The following is a 27,590-nucleotide window of genomic DNA, read 5'->3' on the forward strand; positions in this document are numbered from 1 at the left end:
GGATCGTGTATTGGATCAGGACTTTTATTAGCGATAAAATAGATGGAACTCCGAGTGTACGACGTATATACAGTGGTAAAGATAGGGAAAGAAGATGAAGGGCAAGTGTCCTTGCTCAATATCTATGCATAAAACTCTTAATCTTGAAGCCGATCTAAATAGGAAAACCCGGATGTCTGTCCCTTTTCTGGTCTAAATCGGTGTGAACCGTTATGAAGATCTATTTTTAAATCTTGGCCATCAATCTTTATGACTAACACACAATCAATGGATATAAAGGGATGGCGTATGGAGAACTATGAAAGCCTCCGTCCTTTATTATTAGGTATAGATAACAAGACACTTACATGTGGGGTCCACATGTAAGTGACAGAGAGGTTTTTTTACTTTTATTCTTCAGTGGGCCCACATGTGAGTGAGTGAGGAGGTAGATAGGTTTTTTAGTAGGTCCCACTTGTAAGTGACACATGAAGAAAGGGACAAAATGTCCAGCAAACACCTAGAAAACGGTCAAAACCCTTTGACTGGACGGTAACGGCATGGAAGGACATTTTTATAAGTGCAACTAACGGCGGAGGGGCAAATTTGAACATGCTTCGAAATTAGGGGCAAATCTGAGTAGTGGGTTCCAGTTAGGGGCACAAATGTAAATGGCCCTTTTTTTATGGCTTCCTAGTACATTTGTAGGGCTTGCAACTAAATTTTTATTTTTGGTCTAAATAAAGTTATATTCTCACACATTGTGTCATATGAATATATCCATATGAGACCATAATTTAAATTTACCTGTAAAAAATGCTACTCTCCTGGATGACCTAGCACATTTGTACAACTTGGAAAAGCACTAGCCCCCCGTCGTCTCCCACTCCACTCGTCTTGCTCAGTACACACCAAGCCCATGCCTCGCTTGACGCTTCTCCTCCAGCACGCCAATGTCGCCACCACGCCTCCGCCTCCTCCTCCTCCTCCTCCTCCTCCTCTGCGCCCGCCACTCCTCCTCCACCTCTCATCCCTCACGCATCTGGGATCCCCACGCCGCCTTCGCCGCCGCGACGGAGCGGGCGCGCTCTGGTAGGCTCACCACGGAGGACGCACACCACCTGTTCGACGAATTGCTGCGGCAGGGCAATCCTGTCCAGGAGCGTCCCTTGAATAACTTTCTGGCTGCCCTCGCCCGCGCGCCCGCGTCTGCATCCTGCAGCGATGGCCCCGCCCTGGCTGTCGCCCTCTTCGGCCGTTTGTCCCGAGGCGCCGGGCGGGTGGCGCAGCCAAATGTGTTCACCTATGGCGTCCTCATGGACTGCTGCTGCCGCGCTTGCCGCACAGATCTGGCGCTCGCCTTCTTTGGCCGTCTTCTCAGGACGGGCCTGCAGGCAGGCCAAGTCGTCTTCAACACCCTCCTCAAGGGCCTTTGCCACACAAAGCGGGCGGATGAGGCTCTGGACGTGCTTCTTCACAGGATGCCTGAGCTGGGCTGCACCCCCGATGTGGTGGCGTATAACACCGTCATCCATGGCTTCTTTAGGGAAGGCCAAGTAGGCAAGGCATGCGATATGTTCCATGGAATGGCACAGAAGGGTGTTATGCCTAATGTGGTGACATATAACTCGGTTATTGATGCGCTGTGCAAGGCCAGGGCCATGGACAAAGCAGAGACGGTCCTTAGTCAAATGGTAAATGATGGTGTCCGACCTGATAACGTGACATATAATAGTCTCATCCATGGATATTCCTCTTTGGGCAATTGGAAGGAGGCGGTTAGGGTATTCAAAGAGATGAGTCGGAGGTTTACACCAGATGTCATTACCTGCACCTCACTCATGGCCTTCCTTTGCAAGAATGGAAAAAGCAAAGAAGCTGCAGAAATTTTTGATTCAATGGCTATGAAGGGCCTGAAACGTGACACCGTTTCATATGCTATTCTCCTTCATGGGTATGCCACTGAAGGATGCTTGGTTGACATGATTAATCTCTTCAATTCAATGGCAACAGACTGTATTCTACCTAACTGTCATATCTTCAATATACTGATTAATGCATATGCTAAATCTGGCATGATGGGTGAGGCCATGCTTATATTCAAAAAAATGCACGAACAAGGAGTGAGTCCAGATGTAGTCACCTATTCAACTGTAATACATGCATTTTGCAAAATGGGTAGCTTGGACATTGCTATGGACAAATTTAACCAGATGGTTGATATGGGAGTACGACCGAATGCAATTGTTTATCATTCCCTAATCCAGGGTTTTTGTACACATGGGGATTTAGTGAAAGCAAAGGAATTGGTTACTGAAATGAGGAACAAAGCTATGCGTCCTCCTGATATTAAGATCTTCCATTCAATAATGAAGAACCTATGCACGGAAGGAAGGGTAATAGAAGCACGGGATATCCTCGACTTGATGGTGCACATAGGTATGAGGCCTGATGTTCCCATCTTTAATTTACTGATTGGTGGATACTGCCTAGTCCACAAGATGGAGGATGCAACAAAAATGTTTGATGATATGGTGTCATATGGTTTAGAACCTTGTAACAGTACGTATGGTATACTTATTAATGGCTATTGCAAAAACGGAAGGATTGATGACGGGCTGAATCTGTTCAAAGAAATGTTGCGCAAGGGACTTAAACCTACAACTTTTAATTACAACGTCATACTGGATGGATTATTTCTGGCTGGACGAACTGTTGCTGCAAAGGAAAAGTTTGATGAGATGGTTGAATCTGGAGTAAGTGTGTGCATTGATACATATTCGATAGTTCTTGGTGGACTTTGTAGAAATAATTGCACCGGTGAAGCAATCACGCTGTCCAAGAAATTAAGTACAATGAATGTCAAATTCAATATTGCAATTGTCAATATCTTGATTGGTGCATTCTTCAGGGTTCGACGAAACCAAGAAGCTAAGGATTTGTTTGCCGCAATACCAGCCAATGGCTTGGTAGCTAATGTTGTTACCTACAGCATAATGATGATAAATCTTATAAAAGAAGGGTCACTGGAAGAAGCTGACGATCTCTTTTTATCAATGGAGAAGAGCGGCTGTACCGCTGACTCTTGTATGTTAAATCATATCATCAGAAGGCTACTGGAAAGAGGAGAGATAGTCAAGGCTGGAAATTATATGTCGAAAGTTGATGCAAAGAGCTACTCACTTGAAGCTTAAACTGTTTCGCTGCTGATCTCCCTCTTTTTAGGGAAAGGGAGATATAGAGAACACATGAAATTGCTCCCTATGAAGTATCAGTTTCTCGAAGAAGCAGCCACAGTTGAATAATTTGATACATGATCTCTGAACTTAACTCCTAGAAGTTAAACTTGGATTGTTGCTTGCCATGGGTCCTTATCCTTGTCCAATTCAGAGTTTTTGTGTATCAAATTGTTTTTTAATGAACACAAGTGTTCAGGTTGAAGGTGAAGCTGGGATTTTGTCAAAGGCTGCTGCCTATAGGAAATCAGGTAACCATGCTTGATCCGTTCAACCAATTGAGCAGCGGTAGCAATCTGGCCCTCAAAGCTTTACCTCGTTCTTTTCCTCTGTTCCTCGGAGACAGAACGTAAAGGTCATGTGCTTCCTTTGAGCCTGATGTAATTCTATATGCATGTTGGACTGCAGCATTTGGCATTATGTTGATTTCGTACAATTTTTTAAAGAGTCAAGTGTTAAATGTCTCACTCCAAAATTTGTACTGTACTGTTGAAAGCCAGGAGATTTGGTCTTGTTGCTTAAACATCTTTCTGTACTGTGGTTACTTTGCATTTGCAGGGTCCTATCTCACAACTGTCTGTCAGAACGGCTTACATTTCTGTGCGTATTTACTAATCTGACTTCATCCTCTTTTTTGCAGAGGAAGTTGAAAACACGACGCTTCTTTTGGGCTGGTTATGTAGTAGCTCAGTAGTATATACTGGTAGCACAGGGCATGGACACCTGTGCCTCCACCATGAACCTGAACTGCCTCGTCGCTCTCCAACAGCATCGGTTTGCTGCAGGGCATGGACACCTGTGCCTCCACCATGAACCTGAACTGCCTCGTCAATGACAGAGCTCTGCGCCGTGGTATCATGTGCTCCACCTCTTCTACTACATCTGCAACACCATCCAAAGGCACATGCTAGGAATTGCTCCTGTTTGACCATTTATAACATGCTCATCTTGATTTAGGTTTCGTCACTTGTTTTAATCTTTTAGGCAAGCGAGAATACATACCATTTAAGGTAGGGATTATTTTGCTCTTGGTTCTGATAATCACCTCCTCGAAAAATGAAAAGAAATGTTAAATTCATAATACAGACTATGAATCTGGTCTTCGTGTATACAACTCCCTAAGGAAGTTGGAACAATTTTGAAGAACTCAAAGGCACTGCCCATTCAGTTATGCCACTGCATATTAACTGATAGCGGTCCAATTAGTACAACTACCTCGCCATTCGAACCTTCTGTTAAAAGTTTGGCAGGAGCATATATGTGAGTCCTGTTAATAATATGGGTTGTTAATCATAACATGGTACTAAAGACCTGTAAAGCCTGCAAAAGTCACATGTAAGTGTAAGAAGAAATCTACTAAGTTCACAAAATTCAGAAGAAACTCGTTTGGACCATGAGCGGTACAGAAAAGAAAATGGCGTGATCTAGAATAGCAGACATTAGGGGTCTGTTTGCTGGTATTATGGATCACTGTATGTTTGCAAAAAATAATAATTTGTGCAGCTATCAGATGCATGCATTTTCTATGAAAATTTTGTAGATCCAGTGTCATACCCAACAACAAAATTTCATACTTGGGTCACCACCAACCCAAGATGGAGCTCCAAGCAAACTTAAGTAAGAGGATACCGAGATGTGATGATGATGTCTGATCTAGCTGGATAGGTCATGGGGGAATTTTTGTAGTGAGAAAATGCCTTAAACATCATCGCGGAATCCAAATGGTCAATCGGGACTGACACCACCAATGGCTTGATTCACCATCTTTATCGGCCCATTTTGACGTAACACTATTTGGCTTTCGACGTGACAGGATAATCAACGTGACACCATCCTACCATGAGAAAGTCATCATGCCGAGTTCATTTTCCACGCATCCCGTGTGGCATCATGCCATTCTCTCCATCCATGAGTTGATTACCCAAAAACATCTGACCCCGAAGCAAAACGAACCACATCAGAAGACATGGTTCGCACCACAAACACCATTTTGGGCTTGTTACCCATGTTAGGCACATCTGAAGACGGGAAGGCATTGAGAACCTCCGCCACCACTAGTAGTAAACTTCCAACCTTTAGGTTTGGGACAACGTGGGTAGGGTTTCACGGCACAAAATTCATTACCTAAATGCTAAAAAGAGACCCCCCCGGTCCCCCGCGCCGCCTCCTTGAGGACACGTGCGGATCCAAATCGGGCGCCCCCTCCAACCCCCTCCGCCTCCCTACCTCTCCTCGCCGTCGCCGGAGGAGGCCGCCGAGCTAAGCCTGGGTGGTGGACGGCGCCGGCTGGGCCTCTCTGCAGCGTCTGGGTCTCATGGCGGGGGAGGCATGCCTCCTTGCAGTGCGGCGCGGCGGCTATGGCGCGAAGATTCTCCTAAGTTGCGTCTCCGGCGGGTGGCGGCGGCGGTGGTGTCGTCGGCAAGCTCCTGGGCTTCGGTCCGGCGGCTCCCTGCTCATCGAGTATGGGCCGGGTGGCGGCCCCCTTTCCCGCCTTCAGTCATTCGTCTTCGCGCAGGTCGGCTGCTCTAGCCGACCCTTGGTGGTTGCTGCAGTTGCTGCGGCAAGGGGGCGCTAGATCCAGCGGTTCTTCGTTCGAATCCAGCTCGTCTCTCGTCTTGCTCAGGGTCGGTCATCCTGGTGGCCTTGCCTGCAATAGCGAGGCGGGTGTGCATGCTCTGTGGTGGGCCCTGGGAGGTGATGGCGCGGTCGTTGCGCAAGGGTGTGCATGCCAGCGGTTGTGCGGGCCAGCTTGTTTTTGGCTGCGTGAGGGTGTTGGTCGAGTCTGCTCCAAGCGCAAGCTTGCCCGGCTATGGCCGGCCGGTGATGGCGGCGCCTACGGGTGTCGTTTCCCTTGTTGAAGGTGTTGTTGTGGAGTTCTTCGACCTACTACAATCTCGAATCTGGTTCTTCGGGCGAAAGCCTCGCCCCATCTGGGTCGGGCAACGACGTCGTTCGTACGACGTTTTCCCCCTTTGGGGCGTTGCTTTGAAGGCTGGTTTATCCTTTCCCGTGCTATCTTTGGGCTGGTCAGTGCATGGTGTCATGGTTGGCTGGTGCTCAACCGGTGATGCGAGTGGTTGGCGTTGCGACTCGTGCGGCGACGAAGATGGTGATGTGCAGAGCTGGGTCGCGGCTTGTCCTTCTGATGTCGGCGGTTCGATTCCCCTTTGGGTGCATCTGTGCTTGTTTCTCACTGTGACAGAGAAGTTGAAGCTGCATGCGGTGGGGCCCTTGCAGCAATGATGACTCCATGAGGGTGGTTTCGGCAGACGGTGCTCTCCGCAGGTTGCACTAGACTAGCTTGGTGCGAGGCTTGCAACTTTCTCCTGTGATGCTCATCAACAAAATCGGAGCTGTCGGTCCTCGATGCCTGCGGCCGATCGTTTGGCTTGGCTATCGAGGTCATCGGGTGTCGTTTGTTCAGAGAGGTCTTGATGGGTCGTCAGCGAGGAAACCAGAGTTGCCTGCTCGCGGAGAGGCGATGACGATGACATTGCTTGCTGCCTCGACGGTGTCCTCTCCTCAGCGGTATGTGTGTGGTCTTGTCAGTGCCAGGTCGGCCGGAGCGCCCTATTCGATGGGTGTGTTTTAATTAACCGAGCAACTCTCTTCTTCTTAATCAATGAAAATGGCAAGTCTTTTACCTCGTTTCAAAAAGAGTTAGATGCACTGGAGGTCCTAAAGGTTTCGTCGAGGTGTCACTTTAGTCCTATGTCTTCCAAAATGCGCCTTTAGGTCCTAATTCTTTCTTAATTGGTTCACCCGAGGTCCTTTTCCACGACCACTCGCTGACCAGCCCACGTGCCGCATTGACCCACGCCACGTCGACAGAGGGTCCAACCGCCAGGCAAGAAGCTTCGCAAAGAGACACCCCCCTCTTAGTGGCACCCCTCTCCTCTTTCACGGTACTTTGGCGACATTGGAGGCGAGTGGCAGAGGCAACCGGAGGTGATCTGGAGGCAATCTGAGTGGGTGCCCGTGAAGATGCCCCTTCTACGACGGCCAGTGAGCAATCCTCCTCCATGTTACCGTGAGAACCCTAATCTTGTCGATGCTCTTCTCCTGTAGCTCTTCTAATATGCCATAACTCTGCCATAATCAATAGTTGTAGTCCTTGATTTACTTTGATTTGCATAACGGTGCTACGGACACGGCAAAAAGGACACACCACCAGTGGCAACATACTCGCCAAAGTTGGAGCTTGCTTCGCCGCATCGGTGGCGGTGCTGACGATGCTGCCATGCTCCTCATCTTCAGTTGTTTCCTTGCCGAGGAGCTTGAAGTTCCGGCCATGGATAGGTTTAGGGCACACGAGAGAGCAGATTTGGGGAAGAAATAAAGCCGGGGACTGGGGAATGAGAAGGTAATGTTCATAAGGGGTTTTCTGTAAAAAGAAAGAGCAACCTACGCGGCCCCTTTGTCGACTTGGCGTGGGTCAATGCGCCACACAGGCAGGTTAATGAGCGCTTGTGAGAAAAAGGTCCTCGGGTAAACCACTTGCTTAAAGAATTACTCCCTCCGTCCCATAATATAAGAACGTTTTTGACACTAGTGTACTCCCTCCGTCCCATAATATAAGAACGTTTTTGACACTAGTGTCAAAAACGTTCTTATATTATGGGACAACGTTCTTATATTATGGGACGGAGGGAGTAGTACCCAAAGGTGCATTTTGGACTAAATAAGACTAAAGTGACGCCCCGACGAAACTTTTAGGACCTCGAGTGCATTTAACTCTTTAAAAAAACAAAGATGTTAAAAAAACTAAATGCTTAAAAATATATTTTTCTATGGGAATACTTAAAAATACTATTATAATTTTATGGCTTCCTAGTATATTTCTAGGGCTTACAACTAAATTTATATTCTTGGTCTAAATAAAATTATAATCTGATAAATTATGTGATATGAATATGGAATATAGCCATATGAGACCATAATTTAATTTTACCTGCAAAAAATAAGTAATAGTAGTAGTACTACTAGATAAGATAACTTGGTAAAGCACTAGCCCCGTCGTCTCCCAGTTCAGGATCTACCTACGCTGCACACCAAGGCCATGCCTCGCTTCTCCACCACCACGCCGATGTCGCCACCCCGCCTCCTCCTCCGACTCGGCGCCCGCCACTCCTCCTCCACCTCTCATCCCTCACGCATCTGGGATCCCCACGCCGCCTTCGTCGCCGCGACGCAGCGGGCGCGCTCTGGCACGCTCACCACGGAGGACGCACACCACCTGTTTGATGAATTGCTGCGGCAGGGCAATCCTGTCCAGGAGCGTCCCTTGACTAACTTTCTGGCTGCCCTCGCCCGCGCGTCCGCGTCCGCATTCTTCAGCAATGGCCCTGCCCTGGCCGTCGCCCTCTTCGGCCGTTTGTCCCGAGGCGCCGGACGACGGGTGGCGCAGCCAAATGTCTTCACCTATGGCGTCCTCATGGACTGCTACTGCCGTGCGCGCCGCCTAGATCTAGCGATCGCCTTCTTCGGCCGTCTCCTCAAGACGGGCCTGGAGGCAGACCAAGTCGTTTTCAGCACCCTCCTCAAGGGACTCTGCCACGCAAAGCGCTCAGATGAGGCTCTGGACGTGCTGCTTCACAGGATGCCTGAGCTGGGCTGCACCCCTGACGTGGTGGCGTATAGCACGGTCATCCATGGCTTCTTCAAGGAAGGCCAAGTAGGCAAGGCATGCAATCTGTTCCATGGAATGGCGCAGCAGGGCGTTGCGCCTGACGTGGTGACATATAACTCGGTTATTGATGCACTGTGCAAGGCCAGAGCAATGGACAAGGCGGAGTATTTCCTTGGTCAGATGGTTGATAGTGGTGTCGTACCTAACAATGTGACATCTGATAGCCTCATCCATGGATATTCCTCTTCAGGCCATTCAAAGGAGGCGGTCAGGGTGCTGAAAGAGATGACAAGTAAGGGTATCATACCAGATGTTTTTACTTGCAACTCGCTCATGGCCTCCCTTTGCAAGAATGGAAGAAGCAAAGAAGCTGCAGAAATTTTTAATTCAATGTCCATGAAGGGCCTGAAACCTAACACCATTTCATATGCTATTCTCCTTCATGGGTATGCCACTGAAGGATGCTTGGTTGACATGATCAATCTCTTCAATTCAATGGCTACAGACTGTATTCTACCTAACTATCATATCTTCAACATACTGATTAATGCATATGCTAAATATGGGAAGCTTGATAAGGCTATGCTTATATTTAAAGATATGCAGAAACAAGGAGTGAGTCCAGATGCAGTCACATATTCAACCGTAATACATGCATTTTGCAAAAAGGGTAGGTTGGATGATGCTGTGATAAAGTTTAATCAGATGATTGATACAGGAGTACGACTGGAAGCATCTGTTTATCGTTCCCTAATCCAGGGTTTTTGTACACATGGCGATTTGGTGAAAGCAACGGAATATGTTACTGAAATGATGAAGAAAGGTATGCTTCCTCCTGATATTATGTTCTTCAGTTCAATCATGCAGAACCTATGCACAGAAGGAAGGGTAATAGAAGCACGAGATATCCTTGACTTGATAGTGCGCATTGGTATGAGGCCTGATGTTTTCATATTAATTTAATATACTGATCGGTGGATACTGCCTAGTCCGCAAGATGGCAGATGCATCAAAAATATTTGATGATATGGTGTCATATGGTTTAGAACCTTGTAATATTACGTATGGTATACTTATTAATGGCTATTGCAAAAACGGAAGGATTGATGATGGGCTGATTCTGTTCAAAGAAATGTTGCACAAGGGACTTAAACCTACAACTTTTAATTACAACGTCATACTGGATGGATTATTTCTGGCTGGACAGACTGTTGCTGCAAAGGAGAAGTTTCATGAGATGGCTGAATCTGGAGTAAGTGTGTGCATCGGTACTTACTCTATAGTTCTTGGTGGACTTTGTAGAAATAATTGTGCCGGTGAAGCAATCACGCTATTTCAGAAATTAAGCACAATGAATGTGAAATTCGATATTAGAATTGTCAATATCATGATTGATGCCTTCTACAGGGTTCGGCGAAACCAGGAAGCTAAGGATTTGTTTGTTGCAGTATCAGCCAATGGTTTGGTAGCTAATGTCTTTACCTACACCATAATGATGACAAATCTTATAAAAGAAGGGTCACTGGAAGAAGCTGACAATCTCTTTTTATCAATGGAGAAGAGCGTCTGTACTGCTGACACTTTTATGTTAAATCTTATCATCAGAAGGTTACTGGAAAAAGGAGAGATAGTCAAGGCTGGGAATTATATTTCTAAAGTTGATGCAAAGAGCTACTCCCTTGAAGCTAAAACTGTTTCGCTGCTTATCTCTCTATTTTCAGGGAAAGGGAAATATAGAGCAAACATCAGATTGCTCCCTACAAAGTATCAGTTTCGTGAAGAAGCAGGCACAGTTGAATAGTTTTATACATGGTAAACTTTGTTTGTTGCTTGCCATAGGTCCTGCTTATACAAATAATGCATTTTCTATATGTAAGAAGAAATTCAGTTAGAAGTAGCTATCAGGATGAAGGAGTAATCAAGCGTGCACCGAACAAAAAGACAAACCTAGGCGTACCGAAACGAAATTGAATCCAAACTTAAACAGAGAAACAGCAACAAAGTGAAGATGTACAGTTTGCTAGCCAAACACCTATGGTAGAGTGTCAGGCGGCCGAGCGACCATCCTGCCAATATCCATGGCTTGGCTTCACATGGAATCGAGCCAACCAACCCGTGGCGGTTCCATGTGGCTCCACTGAAGATGCGATCATTTCTCTGCCAGTGCGCCCCTTGTCAGTGCATGCGTGCCCCCTCACCCTTGTGTCTGGTCTGAGAAGGAATTTGAAGAAGCTGAGCAGAAACCGGAGCTTGACCGACTTGAGATCTACGCCATCGAAGCCAGATTGAGGTTAGATAATCATAACATGGTACTAGAGAGGTGTTTTGTTGACTGTTGTGATGGCTCTTGTTGATCTGGTTAGGGTGATTTGTGAAGAGGGAGCATGCAGAAGTCTGAATAATATCTGCTTGTGTTATTATTTTTGCAGCTTCCGGTCTTCTTTCCACCTACAAGTTATATGGATCCAGTTGTAGTAGCAGCCTGTACGTTATCTTTTTGTATATGCTGGCATTGATTATGAGGTGTACAGGTTTAGTTTAGTGCCGGGCTCCAATTTTCTTTGGTTTTGATCGATGCAGCACCATGTTGAGTTTAGCCCTGCAATTTTGCTTAACTAGATCATGCTGGTGTTAAGGCTGGGAATCACAATATCGATGGCCTCAGCATGTTTTTAGCAGTTGAATTAAAGATACTCTGTCTTATTGCACAAACTGACGCAGATCAATGTTTAGAGGTAATATGATTCTGCCTGTAATTTTCATTGACTGTCAGCATGTTCCTTTTTTATTCATTACTCTGTATATCACGGCAGTATGACTATAATAAGGATATATGGCTGATGCATTTGGAACTTCTCTGTTCCTTGGGACAGTACAGAGCTGATAAATTATCTATTCTTTTTGGCTTTGGTAGTATGAACAGAAAGCAGGCAATAATAAACTGATATGTTGTACTCCTAAAACGGTGTCATTATTATTACCCATTTTATCCAACAATAGTGTACCCTAAAATTACAGATCGGTTCATTCATCTCATACCTTTTTTTGAGAGAGTCGGATTTTTGTGAGCTTTGCCATGGTTTTGTCCTCTGTTTCTTGGTACATTTTGTTACTATAGAACAATTGGCGTGCTTCTTTTCTTTTAGTTGTACGTTGTAGAAATGCGGAACCTGGTTATTTCATTATATTCGATGCCTAATTTATTTTCTGTTACGAGGGTCAAGTTCAGCATTTTATTTTATCTTCTTCCTTCCTCACAATTTTACATTTACTCACTGAGCAGTGAAGGTTTTGGACCTCAAATTCTTGTAGTACTAATTTAGCACAACCGCTCTTTGAGAAAATGGCTTGTGAAGGTCTTGGACACTACTAAAATGGCTTATCTTGGGTCTTAATCATATTTTCTCTGAACAAACAGGTGTGACACATACATGGAAAGAACCCCAAGAAACATTGCACATTTGGTTATATGTCTATGAATGCTTTTCTATGAACAAGAATTTGGTAATATTTTGAGAGATTTATTTTGGCTCTGAAGCTCAAGTCATCCTTTTATTTGGAAAAATGTATATGTCACACCGATGTGTAAGAATACTAGTGTAATATTTTGAGAGTATTTCGAAAACTTCAGGCAGGAAATCTCACATCGAAGTGTAAGAATACACCATGAATTTACAAAATTCAGGAAAACTCTTTTGAACCATGAGCTGTACAAATGAGAAAATGGCAAATAATTTTGCCTTTTTCTTTGTGCAGCTATCAAATGGATACATTTTCTATTAAAATTTTGTAGATCACACGTATACTGTGAACTATGCGCCGCATCTTCATCAACGCCGGCATGGTCCTGGGCTTGAAGTATCCGAAGTCCCTGGAGGGCATCTCGTCGGTTACACTGGATCTGAATGCGGCTCAAAGCAATAGGCAAGGCAGAGTATTTCCTTCGCCAGATGGTTGATAAGGCATAGTACCTGATAATGTGACATATAATAGCCTCATCCATGGATATTCCTCTTCAGGCCATCGGAAGGAGGTGGTTAGTTTATTCAAGGAAATGACAAATCGGAGTGTTACACCAGATGTGTGTACTTACAACTTGTTGATGACCTCCCTTTACAAGAATGGAAATAGCAAAGAAGCTGCACAATTGTTTTATTCAATGGCCACGAAGGGCCTGAAACCTGACACCATTTCATATGCTATTCTCCTTCATGGGTATGCCACTGAAGGATGCTTGGTTGACATGATCAATCTCTTCAATTCAATGGCAACAGACTGTATTCTACCTAACTGTCATATCTTCAACATACTGATTTATGCATATGCTAAATCTGGGAAGCTTGATAAGGCTATGCTTATATTTAAAGATATGCAGAAACAAGGAGTGAGTCCAGATGCAGTCACATATTCAACCGTAATACATGCATTTTGCAAAAAGGGTAGGTTGGATGATGCTGTGATAAAGTTTAATCAGATGATTGATACAGGAGTACGACCGGAAGCATCTGCTTATCGTTCCCTAATCCAGGGTTTTTGTACACATGGCGATTTGGTGAAAGCAAAGGAATATGTTACTGAAATGATGAAGAAAGGTATGCTTCCTCCTGATATTATGTTCTTCAGTTCAATCATGCAGAAACTATGCACAGAAGGAAGGGTAATAGAAGCACGAGATATCCTTGACTTGATAGTGCGCATTGGTATGAGGCCTAATGTTTTCATGTTTAATATACTGATCGGTGGGTACTGCCTAGTCTGCAAGATGGAGGATGCAACAAAAATGTTTGAGGATATGGTGTCATTTGGTTTAGAACCTTGTAATATTACGTATGGTATACTTATTAATGGCTATTGCAAAAATAGAAGGATTGATGATGGGCTTATTCTGTTCCAAGAGATGCTGCACAAGGGACTTAAACCTACAACTTTTAATTATAATGTCATACTGGATGGGTTATTTCTGGCTGGACGAACTGTTGCTGCAAAGGAAAAGTTTGATGAGATGGTTGAATCTGGAGTAAGTGTGTGCACTGATACATATTCGATAGTTCTTGCTGGACTTTGCAGAAATAATTGCTCTAGCGAAGTAATCATGCTGTTCCAGAAATTAAGGGCAATGAACATGAAATTCAATATTAGAATTGTCACTATCATGGTTGATGCCTTCTACAAGGTTCGGCGAAACCAAGAAGCTAAGGATTTGTTTGCTGCAATACCATCCAATGGCTTGGTAGCTAATGTTGTTACCTACAGCATAATGATGAAAAATCTTATAAAAGAAGGTTCAGTGGAAGAAGCTGACACTCTCTTTTTATCAATGGAGAAGAGCGGCTGTACTGCAAACTCTTGGATGTTAAATCATATTATCAGAAGGTTACTGGGAAGAGGAGAGATAGTCAAGGCTGGAAATTATATGTCGAAAGTTGATGCAAAGAGCTACTCACTTGAAGCTAAAACTGTTTCGCTGCTGATCTCCCTCTTTTCAGGGAAAGGGAAGTATAGAGAACACATAAAATTGCTCCCTATGAAGTATCAGTTTATCGAAGAAGCAGCCACAGTTGAATAGTTTGATACATGATCTCTGAACTCAACTCCTAGAAGTTAACTTGGATTGTTGCTTGCCATGGGTCCTTATGCTTGTACAACAAATGCATTTTCTGTTTGGTAAATAGAAAGCCAGTCCTAAATTCTGTCACTTTTTGTTAAGTTCGTAATGCGCTGAAATAACTATTTTTTTCCGTTAGTTATTGTGAGTAGTATCTGAAATTTCCTATATTTTTGTTTCTCAGGCTTATCACAATCTCAGTATTATAGTTTCTGCAGTTAGTGAAAGAAGATCTATTTCTAGTAACATGAAAGCTTCCATAAGGCTTGTGTTCCACTTCTCACTTGCTGTTTTGAGGCTGCTTGCATACATTTTAGTCGTTTCTTTGCCACTTGGTAAGTATAATTGCAACTGCATGATACTTTTTCTATATTGTACAATTCACATTCAGTTACTGGAAAACTTGTGCCCCTTGTGAGGATTCTGAGTGTCTTTGCTTCACTGCTTCAGATATATGATATCGTCAAATATTGGTAAAGTTTTGGGCACTTGGAGATGCCGGACTTCATCATTGTCAAGGCTTCTATCTGAAAATTGGACTACTGCATCCGCGAGGATCCTGCGGGCACTGACTGTGCTCTTGAGATCTAGAATGCTGGCAACGGCATGGTTGGCCGCACAGAGAAGGAGTCTACCTGATGAAATGCAGAGAGCAAGACTATGTCCAATTCAGAGGTGTTGTGCATCAAATTGATTTTAAATGAACACACGTGCTCAGGTCGAAGGTGAAGCTGGGATGGCACTATGTTTTGTCATGAAAAGGTGTTAAGGCTGAAAAGGTGAATCCATTGACTATGTTTCATTGAGCTCTGAAGGTCATAAGGATTTTGTCCAAGGTTGCTGCCTATAGGAAAATCAGGTAACCATGCTTGATCCGTTCAACCAATTGAGCAGCGATAGCAATCTGGTCTCAAATCTTTACCGTGTTCTTTTCCTCTGTTCCTCGTAGACAGAATGTAAAGGTCCTGTGCTTCCTTTGAGCCTGATGTAATTCTGTATGCATGTATCATACCATTTTTTTAAAGAGTTAAGCTCGAAATTTGGTCTTGTTGCTTAAACATCTTTCTGTACTGTGGTTACTTTGCATTTGCAGGGTCCTATCTTACAACTGTCTGTCAGAACGGCTTACATTTCTGTGCTTATTTAGTATTTACTACTCTGACTTGGAAGCTGCAATTACAGGTACATCATCCTCTCTAAGATCCAGGATCACACGGGTACGGCTCATGCTGCCACGTTGCAACAAGACGGCTAGGAGACGCTTGATCGCACAGCAAATGAGCTCTACTCAGTTGACTATGCAGCACGATTTGGCAGTACCATGCGTGACGCTATGTATCATCAGTATCTGTCCCAAGTGGAAAGTCGCAAAAGGGAATGCGGAACGGTAATCAGCTCGTGAAATGCACCATTGTTGGAGCTGAAAAGGTGGATCCATCGACCTTCTGAGGGTTATTAACATGTTAATGATGGACTAGACACTAGATCCATAAGACCATAAAGCTTCCTTTGAGTTGCACACATGTGTTGGGTACTCAATTTACTCTCTGCAGTAGTTTTAACCTATGAGCATTCTGCTAGCGCTTGTCTGGTTTCCTTCGTTATATATAGATGCATGCATGCCTGTTATCCCTCGAGGTCATGTATTTGGTTGGGTAGTCTGTATTCAATCTCTATGCCGCAACTGGTGTCTGTTTAGATAAATGACTGTTCTATCCCAGATTTGTGTCATGGTAAATCAAGCGACATGTCGATCCTATGATTGTTCCTGTGTGTGATTAGTTTTTTCTTGTTGTTGTTGAGAGCATAGTCAGTCAGTGTGTTCTTGCCCGGAGTTAAATCTGTGCGATTTTCTCATAATTCTTTTTCTACTAGTATAAGTTATGGTTGCTGAGTTGGAGCAGCACTGCAGTAAGTTATTCCAGTGATTTTGTCTGCTTCATTTGCTTTCTAACGCACAATTTTTTTTCAGATCCATTGGAAGCTGCATCGTGTGAGATGTGACGGTGATGGCTGTTGAAGCTGATATGCCAGGTTCTGCTCATGGTAGCCGGTATGATGAAACTACACTCCTCTCCATCGAGTTGTATATGTCCATATATTCCTGTAAACTTGGTCAAAGTTTACAAAGTTAAGAGTTTGAAAAATATCTCATATCCACTATAATTTGGCAAGGAGAGAATAAATAACTACATGATTAAGAATCTCACAGAGACTTAAAGAAAACAACAATTATACAAAGAGGTATTCAACGTGCTGTCGGGCCTGGATCGGCGGCCAATGTTGGTATCCTCAGCTCCGTTTCGAATGCAGTGTTACTGCTCACATCGGTGGACTGCGCACTAGCGTAAGCATTGTAATTCTCGTCACCGCTGCTGCCACCGGTGTGGAAGCTAGGAGCGCGGCCCTCCTCGAGCTCCACACACTCCTGTAGCTGCGCCACCACGTCAGCCATGGTGGGCCGCTGTGCCGACCCCTGTGCGGTGCATTTGAGTGCAATCTCCGCCACCTTCCACACGCCGTTGATATCATAACCACCCTGCATTCGCGCGTCCACCACGCCCTCCATGTTGCCGCGCGCCAGCCGCTGCCTTGCCCATTGGACGATGCTTGTGGGCTCTGGGTCCGAAAGAATGGCTGGTTTCCCGGTGACCAGCTCCAGCAGCACCACTCCAAAGCTGTACACGTCGCTCTTGGTCGTTGGGTGCATCGTGGCCTGGTACTCCGGATCAACGTATCCTGGGGTAAAAGCGAGCGTGTTCGTGAAAAGATGGGTGTTGTTGTGGTAGTCAAAGGCTTTCGTCAAGCCAAAATCAGCAATCTTGGCCTCTAGCCTGGCATTCAGCAGAATGTTGGTGGCCTTGACATCCCTGTGGATGAGAGGCGGGTTGCAACCCGTATGCAGATACTCCAACCCTACACATGGCAAGAACATCAACCTGTAAGTCAAATGCATGCCCAATAGGGATAATGTGCCTCTGGTGAATACAAAAGTAGGCCATAACTATTGAAGGGCAGCTTGAGCGTGCACCTTGTGCAGATTCAAGTGCGTTTTTGAGTCTCTGCCTCCACGGTAAACATCCTCCATTGCGTCCACTTGCTACAAATACAATAACAGCGTGTTTGTCCGAATTAATAGAAAGTACCTCAGGTGAACCACTGGGGCGACTTGAGCATTCACTATATGAGTTAAAAGCCAAATCCTTTTTGTTAGCCGTAGTTAGTATTTATACCTGCAATGTGCTCTCGCAGGGTCCCTTGTGCCATGTACTCGTACACAAGTGCCATATACTCCCGATCCTTGCAGTAACCAATCATTGAGACAAGATTCTTGTGATGAATCCGGGTTAAAATCTGAGCCTGCACAAGCACATCAAAATTTCACATCAAAATCACGCATTTCTGCCAGTAGTTGACGGCGCATGCTGTTAAAGGATCTGGTCCATCGCACCTCTGCGAGGAACTCCTTGACGCCTTGATTGGAGGAATGAGACCGCAACTTCACTGCCACTTGAGTACCATCTTCCAGGAAGCCATCATAGACACGGCCGAACCCTCCTTCGCCAAGCACCCGGTCAAAGCCATTGGTTATCCTCTCGAGTTCCTTGTAAGTGAACCGGCGATTCTCAACTATTCGCAAAGAATCATCATCGCCGCCATAGCTCGTTGGCATCGCCTCTTCGTTTTGTGGCTTTACCGCCGTCGACCTTTTTTTCATTGATCCTTCATGTATACACAGGAAATTGATGAATTAATAGACCAAATATGGGCATTGTTGTGTGCTGGCTCAATCATGCTGAAAAGGCCTCACTCTAACCTTGCTGCTGGTTTCGTCGTCTTAGGAAGAACAAGACTAGTAGGGCCAGTGATACTATCACCACAATGACAAGTACAGGGACGGCAACATAGATGGCCAGTTTGCCCTTCCTTTTAGCAGCAAGCTCACATGAATTGCCGTCAGTGCAAAGGTTTGGATTGTTGCCATGTCTAATAAATCAAGGACCAAGTTAATTAATGAAGTCCATGCAATTTTTTTTAACAAAGAAGCTTAGTGGAATTTATCAAGTATGTATATACTATGAACACCTTAGAACCAGGGAGCCATCTTGAATTCTTTTGAGAAGTCCAGAGGGAATTGATCCATTGAGTTGGTTGCCAGACAAATCTCTAGAGGAAAGCACATCAGACACACAATATATGTACATAATAACTTGAAGCAATTCGGTCAAAGTTTGACAAGACTTTTCTATATACTGCTTGTTGGAACTATTAATCTTGTTAATTTTTGTATGTGTCATATATTGTGTCCGAGTGTGTAAATAAGCATGTCTGCTAATTAGTTAGGGCTAATTATTGCCCAACTTACATGACTGTCAATGATGGTAACTCTGAAAGGGCATCTGGAATTGATCCTGTCAAGTTATTGTTTGACAAATCCCTGCAAGATAGGGAAACAATATATTTAATTTCTTGAAGCTTGTGTTGCTGAGAAGTACAGACGAGATTAGGCCAAATAAATCCAGAACTCAACGTACAAGTATTGGAGAGCCTTTAGATGCACGAAAGATGATGCTATATCACTATTTAGACCACTGGAGGACATGTTTCTACAAAAAGCACATACATAAAAGGATCAGCTTCATTTTCCATGGTTGTATACATAAGGTAATTTTTTGATCTCTCTGACCACACTCATCTTTGACCCTATTTTTTTCAAAATAGATATTTTTTGTTATTGGTCTCAGGATCTCAGCTAAAATGTTATGACCTTAAACATCCCATCACAAAATAATGAGAAAACTAGAGGGAAACATATTTCAATTGAAAGCTTCAAATGTGAATGCAATACATACAATTCAAGGGTGAACGTAAAAAATGTATATGTTGAAAACTTAGTAAAAATGTGAGAATTGATGAACTAAAATTATATAAATACGAAATAAAATTACAAAAAAATATACATATTATGATGAACAAGACAATGATAGGAAACCCATGAATACTTTTAAAAAATTCATAAAAATCAGAAAATGTGTATTATTTGTTTACAACTTATTTCTGACTTTTCTTGAATTCCCCAAACTAGGGAATGCCATCTTGATTTCCCCATTTCTCATTTGTAACATTACATGATTTCCAATATTTGAAAATATATGGAGTAAAAATAACTTACATGCTTGTGATCCTTGGAGGGTTGGCAGCGGCATAGCCGCATGTCAAGCCATCCCATGCCATAGTCTTGGGAAAGCATGGGTCACCCATCCAGTTCTTGCGCACCCCGTACTTGGCCTTGATCGCCATGAGGGCGGATGCTACACGCATGCTTGCAGTAGTTAATCACATCGCACCAACCATTTCAGTAGCACAAGGTATACAGATAGATAGATAGATATACATACATACTCATAAATAGATGTCAAGATATGCTTAGTTAGATGTCAATATGTGCTTAATTAAATTGATTACCATCCTGGGATTCTGTTCCAATGTTGGTGGTGGTGATGACGGAGAACAACTCGTAGGCGTTGATGATGGGCGGCAGCGTGGAATTGGCTGTGGCCTTGATGGTGACGATGTAGCTGCTGTCGCGCGGGTTGGTGAATTTATTGTAGACATAGGCTCTGCGGAGATAGCCTGGCGGCGTGTAGCCCGGGACCCAGCTTTCATCGTGGTTGACACTGATGTTGAACTGGCGCAAGGCATCCCCGCCGAGGAGCTCCAGTTCGACCAAGTGCAAGACGGCGAGGTACCCCGGCCCCGGCGACACATTGTTGAGCTCGGGCGCCACCTCCCAGCCGAACTTGATGCTACCGGAGGTGTTCAGCGGCTTGATCGCCGTCTGCAGCACCGCCATGGGCGCCTCGAACTCGTCGCCATCGACGTCGTCCACCCTCTCGGTCGTCGTCGTCTCTGCCCACATCGTGGCGTCGGACCTAGGGTACCATAGCCTGTCGTATGGATCATCGGGGAACCTGATGATAGTTCCGTTTATCGCGGCAAAGTTTCGCCTGCGCAGCAGGAACAGCCCCAGCTCCGCCGTTGCCTGTGGGTAGAGCGACATCTTGAGCGGCCTCAGCTCCAGCCCGGAGATGAAGGGCGTCCCGCCGCCTGTGTTCACCAGGCACACCTGCACCATGTCGTGTGGCAAGACTACGATGGCCTCCACCGTCGCCCTGTTGTCCTCATCCAACCCCCACCACGACATGTTCACCGCCGTCCAGAAGTTGACGCCGATGTAGAGGTCGAACGACGCTGGTCGTTTGTTAAGGCCGTCGTAGTTGCCATAGAGAAACGTCGCGCGGAAGAGGTACTTGAGGCCCGACTCCAGGGACCCTAACGTGTAGCAGTTGCGCACGCCATCGGGGAAACTTCGCAGGCTGCAGACGTTCCTGGACCGCCATGGCCGGTAGTTCTCAGCCGAGATGTTGTAAGGCGTGCCGGTGTTGGTGAACCCAGCGTCTGAGACGTACACCAGCTTTGTCTCGTCGTCGACGTAGCTCTCCTCTCCCTGTAGCCCACAGTCTATGTTGATGAAACCTGCACAACGAATATGCAATGTAAATGAGGCAGCATGATTAAGAGAGAGAAGCCAATAACAGCAGAGAGAGAGAGATACCTCTGCTGTCAAGCTGTGCGCGGCCATGGAGTACGTTGCCGGCGAGGCAGAGAATCAGCAGCCACCACCGGGGCGCCATTGTTCTACTGGCGCATTGATTGCGCATGCAAAGTACGTTTGGAAACTTAGGTTCTCCTGCCCTTGCCAGTATTTTCACCAAATAATAGGATATGATGCATGATACTATATGACAGAAAGTAACAGAGGACAAGACAAAGGGTGGTACACAAACTGGTCCTTGTACTAGAAAGTCTTCCTGTTTCAACTAGTCAACTACTCCAACCATTTTCCATAAATTAACCAATACATAGTTGTCCCAGTTGCCAACAAAATAACGCAAAGAAGATCACATCTACTATCTAGCGTGCATAGGGTAATACTTGTCATGCTTATTACTCGAGGCCGGTCATTGTAGCTTCAGACTCGCATATGTTATACATGTAAATCTGTAACTAATTCTCAGTTGATATTAATAGCAGTTAGCCAAGATGTCATGATCCATGTTACGCCACTTATAACATCAGGCAACTTATACACACCTGATTTATATATTATGTCAACAGCAAATGGTACACCAATGGTCGTGGTGCATTAGGTATGTGATTACTATTCTTAACTTTGGGCTCTCCAATTGGCCAAATTAATTAAGTGAAGAGTGGTTACAAAGTTTTTTTAGTGGTTAAAGAGTTGAATGTGGCATGAGCAATGGACAAGGGAAATAATTACGATTGACATCTTTTGCCAGGAAATTAAGATCGACTTCACGATGACCAAGTACCGGTCAACTGCACTGTATGCTCATTTTATGATTGAAGAGACCTGCATTGCACTTGAAAATGTCATTAGGCAGAAACTGTTGTCCCAAAATATATATATATATATATATATATATATATATATATATATAGACACACACACCAAATGATTTGGGAACTCCGAGGATCTACCATTGGAGATTAGGATGTCCTGTGCCAAATGGATTCCCTTCACCACATACCCTTCTTATTGTGTGTACTATCCGCAAGGTTTGCGTGTAGCCATTTAAGAGTTGACCTGCATCCCAAACTACTTTCATGCATAACCGTGTGGAATATGTATACGAAAACAACCATATTACTATTATTTAAGCTTTTAGTTCGATGGTAGGAATCAAACAGGTAACACAAAAAAACACATACATGTTGGCACAATGTACCCAACCGTCTGAACGCATCAATTGGCATACGAGTAGTAATTTTCATAAACAACAAAGTAGACTTAAAACTCACATTACATAGCACAGTAATGCACTCAACTCGTCGACTGTCAAAGGGAAGTAGACAATAGCTGTAAACCCCACATTAATTATGGTATTTACTACCTCCTTCAGAATTAAAATGAAGAATACTCTTTCCTCCATCACCTTCGTAGAATGCTATTATCAGCAGAAACACGGTATAGAGATACCTTTCGGAGGTTTATACCTAAGCCGAGATTTGAGATTCCTATGTCACAGCCTGCTCACCTTGACCTTTGCAATCGCAGTTGCCTTGTTGAGAACAACACACAGGGGATGATGAATATTCTCATGGGAAATTACACCTCACCTCAAATAAATGTAGATGTACTAGATGAGAAGTTCTATATCATTAAAACATTGAAGCACAGAGGTTTAAAATATTTACATGACTATAGAGTCGAGAGCATAAAACGCTAATGAGGCTATTTAGTATCGACCGAATTGACGTGGTTGCTTATGGGTGTAGGTTAGCAGTTTAGTTTTGGGGTGGGAAACAAAATAAATTGATACAATCATATCTGCGTGCGAAGAAACCTGGAAAAGGGGGCATTTGACGTATGTCTTTGAAAAACAGTGTATGCAGTAGAAAAATGGACGAATCGCATGCAAGCCTGTTAATATATCTATAAGGTGGCGTGATATATGAGATTTCAGAGCGAGACGAGATCAACCATGCACGACGCGGTTGATTATGTCAGGTTATGACTCAAGAGAGGATTAGCATAAATAATTAGGAACAACTTGTCTGGGTTGATTATGTCAGGTTACGACTTAGGAGGGATGGACACAACTCATTAAGACCAACTTGTCTCGATCGGTTGTTGCAAGATAATACTGCTCCGAAGAGTGGTTAACACCTTCCATACCATTTGTTTAGCTGAGTGAAATTAGAGAGATGGAGGAATTGTCACCGTAATCAACCATTTTAATGGGAGAAGTCACTGCGCATTTCATGGCAATGAATAAGCATGTTTCGCCTTTTTCATTTTTATAGTGTTATTTTAGATCTGTTTTTGAGATTTTTTTTAGTCTTTTTTATTTTTTTAGTCAATCTCGTAAAGCTCTATTAAGCCGTCGAAATGTGTTTACCGGGAGGAAGAGAAGATCATCGTCCTTGTTTATGTGTGGCTTTGTCATTGATGGCCCAACTGTCAAGCTGACGGGCCTAAGGGAAGCAGGCTGCTGAACGGGTTGTCCAGGTTGGGTTTCTGGCTGCCAGAGGCCCGCTGTGAACGAGGAAGACCAGCGGATACCGTGAAATCCTATTTTAAAAATTGTTCGCAATTTTTCAAAGTTTCAAAAATTGTTCGGTCTTTACAAAATATGTTCATGTTTTAGATTTTTTTTCAAAGTTTCAGAAAAATTATTACATTTACATTTTTTTGATATATAAAAAAAGTATTCATATTTTCAAAATTGTTCAGGGTATTCAAACTGCACGTACTTTCAACATTTTGTTCTGGATTTCAATTTTTTTCCTGTTTTAAATTTTTGATTGCAATTTTAAAAATGTCCCAGTTTTGAGTTTTTGTCAACAATTTTAAAAAAGCTCATATTTTTAGGAAAATGTTCTGGAATTTGTTAAAAAATTTGTGTTTTAAAAAATGTTCTCAATTTGTTTTTTAAATTATTACCGTTTTAGCAATTTATTCGGATTTGAAAAGATGTACCCTTTTCAAGTTTTTTGTACAATTCAAAAAATGTTCGAGAATTTTAAAATTTCTTTTGCAGTTTCAGAAGATGTTTTGAAATTTTAAAATTGTCCGCGTTTGTCAAAATTCCTTAATTTCCACAGAATGATCAAAATTTGAAGTTTTTGTTGCAATTTCTTAGGTAATATTCAGTTTATCCCGCTGGTCATAGTTCTTTATATGTTGGGATATGTATTTGTCGACAAAACTCTGTAGCCATACTGGCTAGCAAGGTTAGTGCACTAACAGGAGATCCACGGTTTGAATCCCATCTCCCGTGCGCCGTTAATTTTTTTTGCGTATTTTCCGTCTGACTGCCAGCACCTGTTCAGCCCCAACAGGCCAGCTCAGTCTTGTGCGCCCTGTGCGAAGGGGCGTCTTTTTGCCGCAGAATGTGGCAAATAGGAGCTCCCCTGGACCCCCTCTAAAAAAAGGAAAGCTGGACAAGCGAATGCACGCCAAATCCTTCGATGTTGCGCTCTGGCACCAGTGCCTGCGAAGAGGAGGCCGCGCTATCACGTCTCGGAGGCCCCCCACCAGTCCCTGCTCCTGCTCCACATTCATTTTGTCATCCGAAAGCCTGCGAGACCTGCGCGCCCACTAGGTGTTCGACACAGGCTCCACGAAGGCGAGCATGCGCGCGTCGGTGAAGGACTGCATGGCACGGCTCCAAGTTCTACCTCAACCATGGCACGTCTTGTTGGCACCCAGCCCCGCCCAACATCATCAGCTGCCCCGGTTCCAGTGCGCGCAGAGGCTGAGACGGCACCTCACGATTGCACTTGTTGTTCACATTCATGCCAAGGATTGATGGATTATCCACGGGATTAGGGGAGCTCCGCTAGGGCCATGCCGTGCTGCTGTTTTTGTGAAGCATTTCCTTGGACGCCCACTCCTGCCGCCATGTCCCCAGTATCATGATCCTGAAATGGCTGTACTAGCCCAATCTACTACCGATGGATGGCCCTGATTCTTAAAAGACATCCCAAAGTTCAGAGAACCACCACAAGTCACCGGAGCACGAAGAAATAGTCTGCCGTGAGCCCGTGAGCATGCTGGTCCTCAGGACTCCAAAGTTCAGACACATCCCGAATTGCAATTTGAGATCTACAGAATTGCACAACAATAATTAATGCTGACCTTTGGATCAATACGATCAGACGGCTCTAATTGATTGGTCTGAAATTGACAAAACGTGGCATCATATATGCCATTGGATCAGGCAATCCTATGATCCAGATTGGAGAGATTCGCTGTGGGGCTCACTCCCCCTGCCCGCCATGTGATATGGGACTTGCTCCAGAACTTTGAGCCAGCTAGAAACATGTGATGAGACGTGGTGAACTGGTCACAATAGATAAGGTAGAACATGCTAGAAACATCTCATGAGCACGTCTTGTAGGTTTCATCAACCCTGCATTGCCTTGTTCTTTTGCTTCATGATCAATTATGACGGACAGAGATCATCAATTATCTAGCACAGCAAAGAAAAGGAAACTTGTTACATGGAGCAAAGGTACTTCCTACACATGCATGAACCTGCTTCTTATATAGGATATCAGAAATCATAAGGTTCAAATAGCTACTGCATAATCACATAACTCAAGCATCCAGCTAAAGGCGTAACTCACGCGGCCCTCGCGTCGCCCCTGGCGACTCGGGGGCGATCCCATCTATCGCCGCCCACCTCCCCTCATCCCCCTTCCGTCCCTCGCTGCCGCCGGAGACGGCCGCCGGCAAAGCCCGCGCGGACGCCAGGGAAGGTGGCGGCGGGGATCTCGGCGCCCGGATCGATCTCGTCAGCCTGCGGGCTGGAGTATCGCGTCGGTGGCCTACGGATCCTTGGGCGGCGGCCCTATTGGCGAGGCGGCGGCGTCCGGCGGCTGGAGACGTCTGCAGGCGACCCTGGCCAGCGTACTCGGCCGCGCGGGTGGCGGGTCGCTGGTGGAGTCCGGCCATGGCATGGTTCTCCATTGCGTCAGATCTGGAGGTTCCCCTTTCTCCTGCTGCCTCTGTCGTCGTCTTGGTGGTTTGCGGCTGCATGCTCCGGTGGTGGTGAGCCCTGGTGGTGTACTTTGGGTCCGGGGGAAACCTTGGCTAGTCTAGCCGGCCCGGCGGCGGCGAAGCTCATGGGCGCCGCTTTCCTTCATGAAGGCGCAGCTGAGGGCCCAATCCACCCACCCCGATCCCCGGCCGAGTGAAAACCTTCAATCCTTTTCGGATTTGGCGGCAGCGGCGCTTTTTGCGTCGTGACCTTCCTGGAGGTGTCGTCAGGGGCACTGGGGCTCAGTTGGGAGTGCAGAGGATCTACAGGTGGAGGGGATAGGACCAGTGGTAGAAGGTGGTGTTCGCGAAGGAGGAGTGGCGTTGCATCTGATACGTCGACAATGGCGGGTCTCAGCGGCATGGAGCAGCGGGGTCTCGCTGCTGGGCGTGTGTTGATGGACGAGCGCAGGATGGTGGCGTTGTCTGGCGTCGTGATGGCGTCGACGGCAGTTAGACCGGGCAAGGTAGATGCAGCAGTACATCTCTGAAGATGAATTGGTGGCAGGTGGCTGTGGCGGTCTCATACCCGGCAGGCGTCCTGATTGAGGAGTGCGCCGGATGGGTGGGTGACCCATACCCGGCAGGCGTCCTGGATGGGAACTCAGGTCTTAGATGTTAGATTTGGCTGCGAGGTATGTTTGGTTGTCTCAGTTGCTTGTAAGATAATGCATGCGAGTCAGCATATTTCGTCTTTTTTCCCCACTGAGTGAGAGCAGAAAGAGAATGGATAATTGTTCGGAGTTCCAGTTCGGCTCATAGCTCGATACGACTGAAGCAACACACTGCTTACATAGTTGCATGTATTGGGCCGGCCCAATTAGTGACCAGGCTCCCCAGACAAAATTTGGCCTGGTACATTTAATAGAAAGTATTTTGCACAAATGTTTCAAAATTGCTCTGGAAATATATATTTTTACAAAATTTAAAAATTCTCATGAATTTGAAAAACAATGTTCAACATTTTTTAAAGCATGAGTTAAAAAAAAGTTCCAAGATGAAAAACCGATAGAGGTCTCATTTTAAAAAAATGTTTAAAAAACTACAACGAAATCTTTTGAAAACTCGCTAAAACTAGAAAAACCTATGTGTATGGGCCGACCCAATAGTGCGCGCGGGGTTGGCTGGGGTGGGGGTGCGTGAACACGCTCGACCACCACCACGGTATACGCATAATGGATTGGCGAGAATTGTCACTGGCTAAGTGCTATTGAGAATAGATAATAGACTAGGCTGGAAGGTCTTAGCCCATGAGATTCTTGCAAGGCGAGTGTTGCCCTTTATCAGATACTCCCTCCGTAAAGAAACATAAGATCGTTTCAGTCACTGAAATAGTGATCTAAATGATCTTATATTTTTTTACTGAGGGAGTAATAGAAAATAGCTGAAAATGAAAAAACGCACCCTCCTAGTTAGGGTTTATTGTGCTCTGGCGGCGATTGCGATCTTTACTGTGAGATGACTGGTTTTCCTCATCGGGAATTTGATGTCGTGGCTACAAGATGGCGGCGA

General features: G+C 44.9%; 3 protein-coding genes and 1 pseudogene across 4 annotated transcripts; 3 read left to right on the forward strand and 1 right to left on the reverse strand.

Annotated features, from left to right (window-relative positions):
• Positions 1-785: 785 nt before the first annotated feature.
• On the forward strand, positions 786-4,289 carry LOC125542271 (annotated as a pseudogene).
• A 3,954-nt stretch (positions 4,290-8,243) lies between these two features.
• LOC125543660 (protein Rf1, mitochondrial-like) lies at positions 8,244-11,380 on the forward strand. Its single transcript, XM_048707087.1, is given in 2 exon segments — positions 8,244-9,798; positions 9,800-11,380. Coding segments are annotated over 2 exon segments (2,370 nt in total). The 5' UTR covers positions 8,244-8,274; the 3' UTR covers positions 10,646-11,380.
• Positions 11,381-11,531: 151 nt separating this feature from the next.
• Positions 11,532-16,538, forward strand: LOC125543663 (protein Rf1, mitochondrial-like). Its single transcript, XM_048707088.1, has 4 exons — positions 11,532-14,784; positions 14,900-15,308; positions 15,632-15,877; positions 16,422-16,538. Exon 1 carries the CDS (start codon positions 12,899-12,901, stop codon positions 14,408-14,410), a length of 1,512 nt encoding a protein of 503 aa, XP_048563045.1. The 5' UTR covers positions 11,532-12,898; the 3' UTR covers positions 14,411-14,784; positions 14,900-15,308; positions 15,632-15,877; positions 16,422-16,538.
• Positions 16,539-16,615: 77 nt separating this feature from the next.
• LOC125543649 (probable LRR receptor-like protein kinase At1g51890) lies at positions 16,616-21,269 on the reverse strand. Of its 2 annotated transcripts, XM_048707067.1 has the most exons (11): positions 21,066-21,269; positions 19,916-20,986; positions 19,623-19,761; positions 18,985-19,056; positions 18,816-18,887; positions 18,536-18,616; positions 18,267-18,436; positions 17,901-18,172; positions 17,683-17,809; positions 17,481-17,549; positions 16,616-17,365 (listed from the first exon to the last, which is right to left on the reverse strand). In XM_048707067.1, exons 1-11 carry the CDS (start codon positions 21,169-21,171, stop codon positions 16,698-16,700), a joined length of 2,847 nt encoding a protein of 948 aa, XP_048563024.1. In that variant the 5' UTR covers positions 21,172-21,269; the 3' UTR covers positions 16,616-16,697. The 2 variants fall into 2 exon arrangements, with proteins under 2 accessions (XP_048563024.1, XP_048563034.1); XM_048707077.1 differs by lacking the exon at positions 18,985-19,056.
• Between the last annotated feature and the right edge of the window lie 6,321 nt (positions 21,270-27,590).

The sequence above is a fragment of the Triticum urartu genome, chromosome 1 (assembly GCF_003073215.2).
Source record: "Triticum urartu cultivar G1812 chromosome 1, Tu2.1, whole genome shotgun sequence".
In the NCBI taxonomy this organism is placed as follows: domain Eukaryota; kingdom Viridiplantae; phylum Streptophyta; class Magnoliopsida; order Poales; family Poaceae; genus Triticum; species Triticum urartu.